The following is a 16,517-nucleotide window of genomic DNA, read 5'->3' on the forward strand; positions in this document are numbered from 1 at the left end:
TGCTTTGTTTTCTCTATTCCTGTTTTTAGTATAATCACCAAACATTTCTATTTCCAATTTATCACCAAATAAATCACCTTGCTACTTCCAGACACATCAGATAATGTGTCAGATATGTTTTTATTTATTTTTTTGCTCAAAACTCTCCTGGGAGTCTTTATGTTTTCTCCGTTGTAGACTGGTTGCCAGTAGGGGCTGCTTGCTCAGCTGACATCTTGGAATTCCTTTCTAGGCTTGCATATATTCGGATGCACAGTAATTCCTTTTAAAAATGTCTTTAACAAGGCCCTGGCCTGTTTGCTCAGTGGTAGAGCATCGGCCCCGCATGTGGAGGTCCTGAGTTTGATTCCCGGCCAGGGCACACAGAAGAAGCGCCTACCTGCTTCTCCACCCCTCCCCTCTTCTTCTTCTCTGTCTCTCTCTTCCCCTCCCACAGCCAAGGTTCCATTGGAGCAAAGTTGGCCAGGGTGCTGAGGATGTCTCCATGACATCCGCCTTAGGTGATAGAATGGCTCTGGCTGCAGCACAACCCAGATGGGCAGAGCATCACCCCCTGGTGGACATGCGGGGGGGGGGGGTGGATCCCGGTCCGGCACAGGTAGGAGTCTGTCTGCCCCCCCCCCACTTCTCACTTCGGAAAAATACAAAAATCAATGTCTTTAACATATTTTATTCTGAATTTTACATGTTTACTTAACATTGCAGAATGAACATTAGTTTTCATTAGTAAAAAATGTGACTACTTACTAGATAGCTTAAATGAATACTTATTATTCTCATTGAGTTATTCATTTTTAAAAACTTTTAATTTTGAGATAATTTCAGATAATAAAGGAGTTGCCAAAAATAGAATAGAGATGTCTTTTGTAGCCAGCTTAGCACAGTGATAACATCTTTATATGACTATAGGATAGTATCACAATCAGGAAATTGATACTGCTGCAATTCTCATTAATTTTTAAAAGACATATATTGTTTGAAATTTTATGTTGGACACAAAGTTTACATTGCAAGTATATGTGTGACCTATGTGAAACAATTTTGTCTTTCAGCAATTTTTCCAGCTAGCCAAATTACGAAAGCTTGGACTTAGTGATAATGAAATTCAGCGGCTCCCTCCAGAAATTGCAAACTTCATGCAGCTGGTAGAACTTGATGTGTCCCGGAATGGTAAGAAAATGATTCCACTTGAGTTGTTCATTTGTCTCTTCTGATACTGGGAGGAGAGTTTTAATAAATATAATTGGATAAATAATATCAGAGGTACTTTTCCTGATGGTTATGAGAAAGCTATGTATAAATTTGGGGATGAGATTAATACCATTATCAAGTAGTTTAGTCAACTTACAGGTGTTTACCAAAAACTTTTCATGGCACAGTTTTTATTTTATTGATATATATATATATATATATATATATATATATATATATATTTTTAGTGAGCGAGAGAGAGACAGACAGGGACAGACAGAAAGATGAGAAGCATCAATTCTTTGTTGCAGCACCTTAGTTGTTCATTGATTGCTTTCTCGTATGTGCCTTGATTGGGGGCTCCAGCTGAGCCAGTGACCCCTTGCTCAAGCCAGCGACCTTGGGTTTCAAGCCAGTGACCTATGGGCTCAAGCCAGTGACTATGGGGTCATGTTTATGATCTCATACTCAAGCCAGCGGCCCTGTACTTAAGGTGGTGAGCCCGCGCTTTAAGTGATGAGCCTGCGCTTAAGCCGGTGACCTCGGGGTTTCGAACCTGGACCCTCAGCATCCCAGGCTGACACTCTATCCACTGTGCCACCACCGGGTCAGGCAACACAGTTTTTAAATGATAACCTTCTCAAAGTGGGTTCAGGCTGACTCATAGAGTAGAAGTAATACAGTCTAGCTCCCTCGTTTCACTGACTGTGACATGGGGGCTGGCGGTGTGGCATTTGTCCAGTGCATAGAGGCTGCTGAGGCAGGGGAAGTGGCCCTGGGGAAGGGCCTGCTTCTTCGCCTGGGCCTCCGTTGCCTGGCATGCTCCTGTGAGATCTATGTTCCTGCAGTGGACAGATCTGCTTTGCTGTTCAGGCAGCTTCTGCCAGTTTAATTTATTTCTAATTAGGCCACTGGTGGGCCCGCCCACTGGAGTTTGCCATATCTATGTGAGTTTATTTTGATTTCCAGATTTGATCATAATGTTGCTTTGTTTTAATTGAACATTCTGATTATTTGTGTCCTGTTTAACCTTTCACTTTTAATCAGAGTACCCTGGTTTAACCTTGTGTTGCATAGCCCTTAGAGCACTCCCTGGTGTGTCAGTAACCCTGCTTGCTTTCGCATATCTGATTAATTACTTAAAGTGGGGGATCTCAGGCTCTTGTCTTAAGTGATGGGACTCAGGTCTGCGGAGCTCTGGGGTTATTTTCTCTGGATGGGCCCTGGCGTAGTCTGAATTGCTTATGAAAGTGATAACCCTTTTCTTTCTCTCCTATTACATACCTGTCTCATTTAGTGTTTTGTTTTCCCATAAAAATCTCTGAGTTTTTCCCCAGTGAACATCAGGTGTGGATCTTGTTGTGAGTCTCGTGTCTTCCGCAGACACTCCCAGACCCAAATGCAGTATTTTTGGGGTCATTATTATAAGGCGGCAGGGATGATCAGTACTTGATTGACAACATGATGAGACAAAAATGGTCTCCTCCCCTCTTTTAACAGCTTGTTAGGTTGCCGTGATCTATTCCATCTCATAAATTGGAAACTGCCTTTAGGCTAAAGTCATCTATTTCTTGACATGGGGTCTTCTTTTATTTTTCATAAGAATTATTACTTACCTTGAAATCCTAGAAAAGGTGAAGAAGTATTTATTTGGGGGCGTGATTTACAGTGGCTGATCTGGTTGCAGGGAATCTAGATCTGCTCAGGTCAAGGGGCTCTGAGTGTAAGAATGGGGTGGGGGCACTGACATTCTAAAAGCATTGGCTGGAGCTCGTGGCCGATGTCACCTTAAGGTCGCATGCTCCTGTCTGACAGGGTGTCTTCTTCTATTTGGGTACTCCACTCCGCTCTCCTCTCCCTGCGGACCTGCTCTCTGGGAACTGGCCTGCCCAGAAGCAGTGCATTGTGGTCTTTCTCCATGGACTTCGCAGCTTCTGTGCCTGCTGTGACATTCCTTTCACTGAGGAGTCTGTCCAACAGATGATCTTTTTAAGCCAGTCATAAGCCATAAGCCACAGGTCACTGGACATTATAAAGATTGGCTGCCCCGGGACAGGGTGGCAAGCAGGGCAAAGCATGGCTCCGCCCCGCAGCACGGACTTGGTTGGTGAGCGGTGTTGCATACACCGGGGTGTGTAGTTAGAGCAGGCTCTGAGGTCAGAATTGCTTCCAAGGCTATCCTGTATCACCCTCACCCGAGGAACACATAACTCCAACTGCTCTCTCCTGCCTGAGCAGTTGTCTCAGTTCTAAAGCGTGGTTGGCTGGCTGCCTGGCTACTTTGCACTGTTTTACAAGGAAGCAGCGACTTTGTAAAATGGCCACTGATATCATACAATCCAAAGAAATGAAATAGCATTTTTGAAATTGGCATTCGAAAGGAATGTAAGCAGGGGTCCAGAAATACTTGAGAAAGAGAAGTGTCTGCTTTAATTATGTGGGAGGAGAGAAAACAGAGTTTCAAAGTCCCCAGCTGCATTATAACTATTGGGCTGGCTGCTCTGCCAAAGGTCTGCGCTGTCAGTCGCCGCTGCTCCCAGTTCCCACATCAGCTCTTTCTTCTCCAGCGTTCATACTCAGAGAGAAGGACTGCCTGCCTCTGTGTGCGTTCCAGCACATTGATTCACGAAGCTGAGCTTTCCCTGCAGCCTGGGTCAGGACACAAAGAAATTTGCATCCTTCGGATACCTGTTCTCTTTTTTACGCCATTCTCACTTCCAGCCTTCTGTCCGTGTGGACCTTTGTGAGGGGTCCTGCAGGTCTTTTACCTTCTCTCTCCGGCTGTAGGAATGCTGAGGCGGGGTTCACTGCCCCTTCCCACTTCTGGCAGGACCTTGCACTGGCTCAGAGTTGGAGGCCTGTGTGTTGGGTATGGGTCAGGGGGCAGGGGGCAGCATAGAGGAGGATGGCAGGGTTCAGGACTTTCTTTGAGGTTGTAAAAAGACTGCGGAAAGGACAGAGCAGGACAAAGTCACCATTTATTCTAACCAACAGGAACAGAGGTCTCAGGCTATTTCCAGGTTGGGCAAATCTCACTGTGCTTTACAGATAAAAATCACATTAATGTGAATTTACTGAGCAACTGAGTAGGTAGATAAAAGTCACAGAGTCTGCAGTCTGAGACTCTGTGAGAACACCTAGTTTGTGTGGGTAAGGGTTTGGGGCTCAGGTCTGGAGGCCTACAGAGCCTCTAGTCTTCTCTGGTACCCGTTGAATTGCCTGCTCTGTGATCAGTGGTGGTTCCTTTGAGTCCCTGCTGAGTCCGTGCCCGGTCTCTGAGTTGTAGCAGGGCCATAGTCAGGATTGGCTTTAGCCATGGTAGGACCTTTATTGGCTTTTTAAATTCCAGAAGTAGGACTTAAGCATGGCTTGACCATGGAGGAGGAAGGCAGGATGTTGGTATGAGACCACTCAAGTCCATTGCATCAGTGCTTATCCTACTTGAGCATACAAAGAATTACTGTAGGATGTTGCTAAAGTGCAGATTGTGATGCAACAGGTCTGGAGTGGAGCTTGAGATCCTGCCTTGACCAGCCAGCCCTGCTGTTCCTCTGAACACACTGAGTCACAAGATGTGAGCTGTCCTCACCCACAAGTTCACTAGTAAGGTTTCTTCAACCGCTTTGTGTCCAGAGCACACATTCACTCAGCTCCAGGCATCTTCCCACGTAGGACGTGGGGAACCTTCCGGATATTTCTGGTTAAAGGCTGAGATGCTCGAACTGACTCAAGCTCAGGCTGGCTTTGATTCTAGGAGCAGAATTAGACCTTTCCTGATGTTCCCTGAACAGAGAGAAGAGAAGTCTTGTTCTTTTCTCAAAAAAAAAAAAAAAAAAAAAAAAAAGGATTTGTACATGAAGGAGAGTTTTTACAGGCTCGTTTCCCCAGCCGAGGAGAGCTGCCACGACTGCCAAATCCTGACTTTTGTGGCTTTGTTTTCTGATATTTCAGGCGCAAAGTCAAGGGGATTGTGTGTTGCGTCAAAGAGAAGTGTGAGCTTTGGGAGGGAGAGGGCAGTGTTTACGGCTTATATACTGATATATATATAGGCTGTGAGATGGTTTCTGAGGAAGAGTGGAGAGGCTTGGGGCGAGCGTAGTGGGTCCGGTTCTGTCCCCAGATCGGTCTGATGTGCTCTGCAGCCAGGACTCTGCTGGGAGCGTGGGCTCTGCCACTCACCACACGACAGGGCTGGGCCTTGTTCTGAGAGGGACTGGGACAAAGTCCTCCTTCCTTAAAAGCCAGTGAGGGGCGAGGAACGTGACACGGTTCTCATGGCTTAACTTGGTGGATTATTTTTTTTAATCAGGCAAATAAGTAAAATATATACGCAATAAAAGAAACTGTTTCTTGTGAACATAAATTGAAGGATGGAGTGTACGGAAATTGGTATCTGAATATACTATTAAAATGTCTAAAAAAGCATGCAGGCTTTTCACTGAATGAGGTCTGAGGCTGTTTTCTGTGGTGAAGTGTGTATGCCTCAGAGTCTGGCCTTCGTATTTCTCTGCTCACTGATTCTTAGCTGTTTGAGGAAATTATTCTAGGTATGTGAGAAGAATTACTATCCCATAGTACTCTCTTGTTATCCAAGAATCTAGAGCAGCCTTTTAAAAAAACTTTTTATTTGTTGATTTTAGAAAGGAGGGTGGAGGGGGGAGAGAAACATCGATTTGTTGTTCTATTTATTTATGCATTTATTGGTTGATTCTTGTATGTGCCCTGACTAGGGATCAAACCCACAACCTTGGCGTATGGGGACAGTGCTCCAACCAACTGAACTATCTGGCGAGGGCTAGGGTAGACTTAATGCATCATGAATCCTGCCCAAAGGCTTAATAATTTGAATTTTACAACCTATGCAGTAATTTGACTTACATCACAGTAATGTGTCATTATTCATTTAGTTCAGTTTTTCCCAAAGTGTATGTAAGGCACGCACCAGTTGTACCGCTAGATAAAATTTTAAGTGGTACTCAAAATAGCAGTTTTTAATATAGAATCACAGTGAGAAAGTTACCCTTGTAAAAATGATTCCTTTTGGTTGCCTTCTGTAAAACTTAATAACACTATATTTTATTTGTTGTTATATTTATCTTCTGTATCTTGGGGAGATAGTTCTTATTCATGTTAGTGACTTAAAGAAATTTGCTTCCTTTAGAAATAAATTTCATTCACATTTTAAAAAGGCAGTTTAAAATACTGAGGCAGAGTACACATGCTGTACCACCAGTATTGCAAAACTGTGAAGGTGGAACAGGAAGGCTGAAGGTAAGGAAGCACTGATCAGTAATAACATATCATGCCAATGAGGTCATGAGTTTATTTCACTTACGGTGCGAGAAGGATATTGCATTTAGAAAAACACGGCCAGAGTCTGAATACCCTGGCTGATTCCTTTGCAAATTTGGGTTAACAAGAAACTAAAATATCGTTTTAGTACAAATCATTCCTAGCACAGGACAAGGATGAACCAGTCTGTCTAGCAGTAGGGTCATCATCCCACAAAGTCTAGAGGTTAGACTTTGATTAAAGGCCTTGGTTAGTTGGTTTCTGTCCACCCATGAGATGTTGATCAGTGTCTGTGGTCTGAGGCTGTGGGTTGTTTAATGAAATCTAAAGCCAATTTTGAAGCCTGCTGGAATGACCTTATATAACATCGTCTTGGTGTTTTTGAGCATGCCCAGAAAAAAAAAGTTCTTTCTGGCAAGCAATAAATCTAGTGTAAAGTAGAAGTTTTCCTACTTAGTTATGAACAGTTAGCTTTTTTATTTTTTTAATTACTACATATATCCATGCCACCAGTGTGGCAGAAGCCAATTTTTACCTGTGCACCCTTCGTACTTGCCACAGTCAAGACATTGTTCTCTCCTATCTCACTGCCTAATTTGAGCCCAAGTTTAGTGCTCTGTTCAACGCACCGCTCCAGTGACGAAACTTAATATTATAGTAGTTGGGTTTGTGACTGTTAGATGTTACAGGAGACGTCCAGGGAAGCAAAGCTCCACTCTGCCACTCTTCCATATAGTTGGAGAGCGGGGCCGTTTCCAGCCCTGAGTGTGCGGTCTTGCCTTTGCCAGGGCTGCAGCTGCCCTGTGTGAGCCCTGTCTCTGTCTACACTTTGCCTTCTCTTTTGTCAGGAGGGGTTGATATGTAAAATATTACCTTCCACTCACATTTTAATTCCAGGTAATATTAATTGTTTTTTAAGTGGAGATGGAAAGAGAGTGGATTCCTGTGATATTTTCTAATCACCATTCCATGCTACGGACATTTTTCCAGGGAACATTGTTTACATGTGATGTGTGGAAACCGTTTTAAACACTGAACAGGTTGGGATAAACTTTGCAAACAGATGCTTCCCCACCTTTATTTGGACTATATGAAGAGATATCCATGGTATCTTAGCAGATAAACCTGAAACTCCATTGCAATTTAATGTTACAGGTTATTAAATCAGAAGGGAAATTCTTACAGCAGTGGCTTCACTCAAAATGTTTTTGGAACTCTTCAGATTTGTAGTAAATTATTTTGCTTATCTTCAGACCAGTAGTTTCACTTTTTAGAGTGGGGTTGTTTTAAAAACAACCAAACATTATTTAATGTCAACTTAGGTAAATAAACAAGGACACTGAAAACCTTGCATTACTCAAACTCTGCCTCAGAGAGCGATTTCAAAAAATCTAAAGGTAAACTGTTGTTATTTTTATTATGCTAATATGGTTAATTCTGTCAGAAAAATTGTGACTGTGCTGAATAAGTTGCCGGTTTATATAACTTTCTCTTCTGTCCTTTTTTTTCCTTCAATTAGCAGTTTTGTAATAGAGATGGTAACCTCTGAGTTTGAGAACAACACCTCTGAATATATTTTTTAGGTCAACAAGCTCTTCACTTAGTCCCAGGTTCTCTAAATGCTTTGTCTATTTTAAGTACCTCCTTATCTCCTCCCCCCCCCCATTCATTCACTCAGTCTCCACATGCTATGCTCTGTGTTAGGTGCCATTTTCCAAAAACAATGATCGATTAGCACAGGATAGGCTAAGTTAGAGAAGCAAAAATAACTATAGTGGCTTCTCCCGAAATAAAACAAAACCCCAACCTGTGAGATGACAGTTTTGCTTGCTTTTTAATTAGGCAATTTATGTACGTATTGGTTTGACAGTTTCCAACTCTGAAAGTGATTGAGAATGAGCAGTCACATTGCTTCATTTTGATTTTGAGGTCACCTATTTGTCGTGTGAATCTGGCTTGAGCCAAGTGATGCTGAGCCTCCAGGCAACTGAAGCCTGGATGGCGTCTCTATCAGGATGGTGACAGCAGCATGCTGCTATGACTGCAAACAGGGCTCTGAGGTTATTATGCCAGAAAAGACACAGCTCATCAAGGGAGGAAGGAACCGAGAAGGAGCGTGAATGAGGAGCAGTAGTAACTGCAACTTGAGGATTATATATAGAAATGATTTGATTTTTAAATTAGTTTTTAAGTGTTGAATAAATCCTCAATCTGACATATCCACTTAAAGTTAATGAATTATGATTCTGAATTCTTATTCAGTCTAAAAAAGCCTTGGTAAAAATAAATGAATGGGACTATATTAAACTAAAAAGCTTGTGCACAGCAAAAGAAACTGACAACAACAACCAAAAGGAAGGCAACCAAATGGGAGTTGATATTGACAAACAACAGCTCTGATAAGGGGTTACTATCCAAAATATATAAAGAACTCAAAGCTGAACAAGAAACAACTGAACAGTCCTATTAAAAAATGGGGAGAGGACCTGAACACACACTTCTCTCATGAAGACATACAAACAATAAATAGATACATGAAAAGATTCTCATCTTCCTAGCTCTTAGAAAAATGCCAATTAAAACTACAATGAGATACTACCTCACACCTGTTAGATTCGCTATTATCAACAAGACAGGTGTTAACAAGTGCTAGAGAGGTTGTGGAGAAAAGGAACCCTCATTCACTGCTGGTGGGAATGTAAACTGGTACAGCCACTATGGAAGACAGTATGGTGTTTCCTCAAAGAATTAAGAATAGAGCTAACATATGACCCAGAAATCCTTCTACTGGGTATTTCCTTGAAAAACTCTTAAAACATTTGTACACAAAGACATATGCACCCCCATGTTCATCACAGCATTATTCATGGTGGCCAAGACATGGAAACAACCAAAGTATTTCTTAATAGATGACTGGATAAAGAAGAAGAGGTACATATATACCTCAGCCATTAGAAATAATGATATATCCTCATTTATGACAACATGGATAGACCTTGAGAATATTATGCTAACTGAAATAAGTAAATCAGAAAAAGCTAAGAATTATATGATTTCACATATAGATGGGATATAAAACTGAGACTTGTGGACATAGACAAGAGTGAAATGGTTATCAGAAGGAGGGGGGTGAGGGAAAGAGAGTAAAGAGGGGCAAATATATAGTGACAGATAATGATTTTACTTTGGATGATGGGCACACAATGCAATGACTAGTTCAAATGCTATAGAGATGTTTACCTGAAACCTATGTGTTCTTGTGGACCATTGTCACTCCATTAAATTGAATTTCTAGATAAAAATATATATATTAAAAGAAAATGCTGGACCTTGGCCTTTTAAAATTATAGTTATAAACTATATTTCAGAATTATTTTTTTATTTTAAGCAAAATTTATCAAGTAATTATTATATTTGTATAAGACACTTTGCTGAATTCTCCTATTCTTAAGGAATTAAATCTACAGGCACAACATATGTCTATAAGGAGCTGTACATTAATGCCTATTATATTACTGTTATATAAAGTGCTAAGGGCATGTAGAGAGGTGTCAGTGATTAACTGATTTGAAATGGCTTGAAGAAGGAATTTGGGCATTTCTGGTTTGAAGTTGAAATTTCATACTTTAGTGGTAAATTTGGAAAGAATTAATAAGATGAACCCTTAACTGAGTATCAGTTATTGGACAATTTTTTCAAATGTTTGTAATAGATTTACAGTGCCAACAATGTCACTGAAAGTGCAAATATCTCAGTGCTTGTCTACACTGAAAATTTTAAGATTCATTAAAAAAATCAAAGAAGCAAACATAGATGCTTAAATTTTCAACAAAATATTAGCAAACCAGATCCAGCAATACATTAAAAAGATCATACATCATCATCAAGTAGGATTTACTTGAGAGAGGCAAGGCTGGTACAATATTTGGAAATCGATAAATGTGATTCATCACATAAACAAAAGGATTGATTATATCAATCAATGCAGAAAAAACATTTGATAAAATCCAGTACCCATTTATGATCAAAACTCTCAGCAAAATGGGAATGCAGGGAACATACCTCACCATAATAAAGGCCATTTATGACAAACTGACAGCCAATATCATACTCAATGGGCAAAAATTTAAAGCAGTCCCCTTAAAACCAAAAACAAGACAGAGGTGCCCCCTTTCACCACTCTTATTCAACATAGTTCTGGAAGTCCTAGCCACAGCAATCAGACAAGAAGAAGAAATAAAAGGCATCCAAATGGGAAAAGAAGAAGTAAAACTGTCATTATTTGCTGATAACATGATACTGTACATAGAAAACTCTAAAGTATCAGTCAAAAAACTATTGATAAATGAATTTGACAAGGTGGCAGGATATAAAATCAACATTCAGAAATCAGTGGCATTTTTATATACCAACAATAAACTGTCAGAAAGAGAAATAAGGAAACAGTTCCCTTCACTATTGCAACAACAACAAAATTACCTAGGAATAAATTTAACCAAGGCAGTAAAAGACTTGTAATTGGAAAATTATAAGACATTGAAAAAGAAGTCAAGGAATATACAAACAGGTAGAAACATATATCATGTTCATGGATAAGAAGAAATAACATAATTAAAATGTTTATACTACCCAAAGCAATGTATAGATTCAATGCAATTTCTACTAAAATACTAATGGCATATTTCACAGATCTAGAACAAATATTCTAAAAATTTATACGGAATCAAAAAAGAACCCGAATAGCCTCAGCAATTTTAAAAATGAAGAACAAAGTGGGAGGTATTACAATTCTGATACCAAGTTATACTACAAGGCCATTGTAATCAAAACAGCTTGGTATTGGCGTAAGAACAGGCATACAGATCAATGGAACAGAATAGCGAACCCAGAAATAAACCCACACCTTTATGGTCAGTTGATATTTGACAAAGGAGGCAAGAGCATACAATGGAGTAAAGACAATCATTCTAATGGATACTGTTGGGAAAATTGGAGAGGTGCATGCAAAAAATGAAACTAGACCACCAGCTCACACTATTCACAAAAACAAAATGAATATAAGACTTAAATGTAAATCATGAAACCATAAAAATCTTGGAAGAAAACATAGGCAGTAAATTCTCCGATATCTCTCGTAGCAATATTTTTGCCGATACAGCTCCATGGGCAAGTGAAGGACAAAATAAACAAATGGGACTATATCAAACTAAAAGCTTTTGCACAGCAAAAAATAATACCATTAACAAAATAAAAAGACAACCCACACAATGGGAGGACATGTTCACTGATACGTCTGATAAGGGGTTAATAATGAATATTTATAAAGAACTTCTAAAACTCAACACCAGGAAGGTAAACAATGCAATTAAAAAATAGGCAAAGGACCTGAATAGGTACTTCTCCAAAGAGGACACACAGATGGCCAATAGACATATGAAAAAATGTTCAATGTCACTCATCATCAGAGAAATGCAAATTAGTGTCACAATAAGATACCATCTCACACCTGTCAGAATGGCTCTCATTAACAAATCAACACACAAGTGCTGGCAAAGGTGTGGAGAAAAGGGAACCCTCCTGTACTGCTGGTAGGAATGTAGACTTCCACAGTATACCTACTGTGGAAAACAGTATGGCATTTACTCAAAAAATTAAAAATGGAATTGCCTTTTGACCCAGCTATCCCACTTTTAGGAATATCTCCTAAGAGTCCCAAAATAAAAATTCAGAAGAAGAGATTTATCCCCATGTTTATTGCAGCATTGTTTATAATAGCCAAGATCTGGAAACAGCTCAAATGCCCATCAGTTGATGAGTAGATAAAAAAAAGCAGTGGTACATATACACAATGGAATACTACACAGTCATGAAAAAGAAGGAAATCTTACCTTTTGCGATGGCATGGATGAAATTTAAGATTATTATGCTAAGTGAAATAAGCCAGGCAGAGAAAGACAAATATTATATGTTCTCACTTATATGTGGAATCTAATGAACAAAGTGAACTGAGGAATGGAATAGAGGCAGAGGCGGGGTCATGGGGAGCAGAGGGACAGCTGTCAGAGGGAAGGGGGATGAGGGAACCGGATCAGAGAAGGGGACGGGATCAGTGAAATTATAAATACATAACACAGAGATACAGACAACAAGACAGCAGGTCCCAGAGGGAAGGAAAGAGGAGAGGGAGTCAGGGGAGAGGGGCACGATGTTCGAGGTGGGCGTTGTTATATTGAGTGGGACACTTGAATCCATGTTAACACAATAAATTAAAATTCTTAATAAAGAAATAATAAAAGAAAAAATTAAAGAAGCATTGAATATATAACAATAAAAACTAAGACGATCTGAGTTGCCATGGAGTTTTCTCTTTTTTTGTTGTACAGCTGACTAATGCTGTGTTATGAGGATTTGTCTGCCAGGTGAAATGCTAAGCTCCTTGCTTTCATCCACATGGACTGACTATTGAGTTTAAAAACTGCCAAAATCTGAACGGCTTGACACAGTGAGAAACTTAATTATACTGCTCAGCATATCAGCATATAGTTTTGTGTGTGTGTGTGTGTGTGTGTGTGTGTGTCGGGCAGGGGTGTAGAATAGGGGCAGTGGATGATGAGAGGGCTCTGCTCTGCAGGGGGATCCAGGCTTCTTCCTTTTTGTGTCGCTACGTCTTCATTCTATTAGTGAACTAACTCCAAGGTCCTGTGGGAGGAGGAGAAGACGGGGCATTGTGCGTAGGCGATTTTTATGGGCCATGTCGAGAAATGGTGTACATCATTTTCATCCATGTTGTATTGACCAGTTTCATGACAGGACCTGGGAAATGCAGTTAACTATTTGTATGTGAAGAAGTGAAACCTGGCTCTTGGTAAGGTACTAGCATCTTCTGCCACAACTGGCATTTAATTGAATGCTGGAGTTGTGTACGAACGCACACACACATGATTTCTGTTGTACTTTAACAACCTTCCAGTGAGTGACACATTTATAGAAAATACAGATCACTGCTCAAATAGGACAGTTTCTTTCTTCCTACTTCTGTACAAAGATGTATAAATCCAGACATAGATTAACATGATTGATATACACATATTTGCAAATAGTATAAAACCTATGTAAGTATGTGTGTTATTTTTTTTTTTAATTTTTAGAAACTGGCTTAAAGCATGTTTTGAAAATGAAAGTTATGTTTAAGGAATGATTGTTGAAGCACTGGCTTGAGGCAGTATGGCATCGTTAAAGGTTTTCAAGGTAGGACCCACCATGTTGGACAAGGTACTTAACCTCTTTGTTGCATCTATAGATGGAGATTATAATAGCACCTACTTCGTGGAGTTATTTTGACTCTTAAGAGACTGTGTATGTAAAGAACATAGAATAGTGTCTTGTACTTAATGACCAGCTCCTTTAGTTAATCCTATCAGTTTTTCATTTTGGGTTATGAAGATCTGAACTAGGACTGTGAGAGTAAGAATATATGGTGGAGATGAGGACAGCAGTAGGTTTGAAGGGTCGAGCGGTGCAGGTGAGGGAGGTTGCTACCTGAGGTGATGTCTAGATCCTGAGCACCATAGGCCAGGCAGGCATTGTGCTGTTCTGGCACATCTGCTCTATCTAATGCATGTGATAATCCTGTGAGATGTGCACAAGCACCTCAGGATGACTGTTGAGCAAATGGAGGCTTGAAGAAGGTCTAATGTGCCCCCAAATCATACTTCTAGACCATGGTGGAGCTGAAATAAGAAATCCAGAGGAGTGGCACTTTTAATTATTTTGGAGCATATTAAAGATGAAAAAGGTGGGGCTGATCGTTTTAGTCTGTGTTCAAGAAAGGTTGGAGACAATGTTATATGACTAGGTACTCTGAATTCAGAGATAACAGGAGAAAGTCATTCTAAGACATTTAAACTTATAGAAATCTGTGTAGTGAAGGAATCAAACCTCCTATAGATGTGGCCCATCCTAAGAAGTGGTTTGTAAATCTTTATTGGCCAGAAATGGAATATCATCTAGTGAGAGATAGTAGTAGGGCTTTCTCAGTAATCTGTGATGTAATATTTCTAAGGTCATCGTTGTGCTGTCTTGGCAAAAGATTGGTGATTTGCCAGAAGTGTAGAACAAGGAAAGCCATAGACTAAGACTATGTGGGGTTTTAAATTGGAAAGAAAAGTAGAGGCAAGATGAATGTCCTAGGTTCCTTGGAAGCCAGGTATAGCCCTTTCTTATGGAGATGCCTTGTCACGGTTAAGGTCATTGCATGTTCTTTTCCCTGGGTGTGATATTCCCAAGCACTGTGATGGGGTACTTCATTCTCAGTCTGGACAGTGAAGAGAGATGATGTGCTGACATGCTGACATTAGTACCCAGTTCCACTGGCATTCAGGTTGGTCGCTTACGTTTTCTTAGTGTGTCACATGTTTTTATAGTCTTATCTTCTCTGAACAAACTGTCACTGACCTGGCAAGGTGATCACGCTCACCTGAGAGCCTACCGAGCATCCTCTCCACAGTGAGGCTGTCTGGAGCCGTCAGCAAGTTGCCCTCTTTGAACCACTCCTTTGAAACTTTGAGTAGTGCCAGTAGCAAGATTGCATTTTTTCTTGCTGTAGATAAAGTGAATTACATTTGACCTTTCTGGAGAAGACTAGGAAGAGCACCTTGAGAAGGGTAGAGAAATGAATTATTGGGATCATTTCTTCCCTGCTTATGTTTTTTAAAGCACTTGTTGATTGTTGAAAATGAATAGTAGGGAAACTTGAAGAAACACTTTGAAAAACCAGGAGAATTGTGTAAATCTTTATCATCAGAATATTTATTGGAGTCTAACTCTGTAACACCTGTGAGGGTAAGCACTTCCAGTGTATTATCTCACTTATTCCTTAAGCCATCTCTGAGAACTGAGCTTGTGTCTTTGTGTAGGTGAGAAGAGCCCGTTTCAGGGTAGCAACTTTGGCTGGCTGCATGGCTAGTGAGTAGTAAGAGCTGGTATTTGATCCCAGGTTTGTTAGACTTCAAAATCACAATTATGTCTCTCCAATATAAAACTTTTATATCCTATTGGCTAGAAATAATCACCCATCATTAATGTTTTGTGTATTTTATTTGTCTTTTTTCCTTTTCATTAACTTTTCCACAAAATTGGAAATATACATGTAAATATCTCTCTTTTTTCACTTAACATAGGTTATGAACATTTCACATACCATTGTTAAATACTTAAGTATTTTAAAAAGGCAGAATAATCAATAACTGTTACCTTTTTGTCGTTCTGGCGAATATATGAACTGAGCTATGACTTTAACACTAGCAGGAAGCTATAGGTTTCAAAGGTAGGGTTCACCTAAGGTAGACAACTGACTAGACAAGGGAATTTCCAGAAGGACCTGATAAGTTAAAGGTCAGCCAGTCAGACTGAAAAGAGTTGAATAAGCATTTAGAAGTCTCCATCGCATTAAGGATTCTTGTGAAGTAAATTAGGAAGGTACAGTTACCCCTCTGGCCATGTGGTTAGAGAGGTACATGCAGAAAAAACGTGGACAGAAGCGGACCATGCATAAATGCTCAACTGCTCTGAAAGTACCATGAAGCAGTCAGGGCTCTGTTTACCTAACATGTTTTGTTCGTGAAGGTGCTTGGTGAAAGTACCATTACACATGAATGGTTGGTGTCTTGAAGTATTTAACTGTGTTGTTCAACCTTTGTTTGATGGTGTTGGAAAATGTTAAAGAAGAGGCAAGGCTGATGCGTAGTGTGTCAAGATGAACAAGTGGGTCTGAGCAAGTTAGACAAAAGTGGGAAGACCAAGTGCCAGTAACTTGAGATGTGATCACAGGAAAAGGCAGCCCGGAGCTGGGGGAAAGCTGGAGTAATGCCAGAGGGGCCGAGGGGGCTCGGATCTCTCCACAGAGGCCTAAACCAAGTCAGAGGAGGCAAGCTCCCAGGGAATGGACCATGCTAGCTACATCATAGTCTGTCTGCTTAACTTGGTGAGGAACCAACGGGCCAGTCTGGCAAGGACCTGGGCCACTTCAATATTAG

At 40.4% G+C, this 16,517-nt stretch overlaps 1 protein-coding gene across 1 annotated transcript in view; it reads left to right on the forward strand.

Moving 5' to 3' along the window:
* The window catches only part of LRRC1 (leucine rich repeat containing 1), a 147,306-nt gene that overhangs the window by 50,887 nt on the left and 79,902 nt on the right, over positions 1-16,517 (forward strand). The window contains exon 2 of the mRNA XM_066252719.1: positions 1,053-1,170. Within this exon, the coding sequence (XP_066108816.1) occupies positions 1,053-1,170 (118 nt within the window). The remainder of the gene's footprint in view (positions 1-1,052; positions 1,171-16,517) is intronic.

The sequence above is a fragment of the Saccopteryx bilineata genome, chromosome 1 (assembly GCF_036850765.1).
Source record: "Saccopteryx bilineata isolate mSacBil1 chromosome 1, mSacBil1_pri_phased_curated, whole genome shotgun sequence".
Taxonomy (NCBI): domain Eukaryota; kingdom Metazoa; phylum Chordata; class Mammalia; order Chiroptera; family Emballonuridae; genus Saccopteryx; species Saccopteryx bilineata.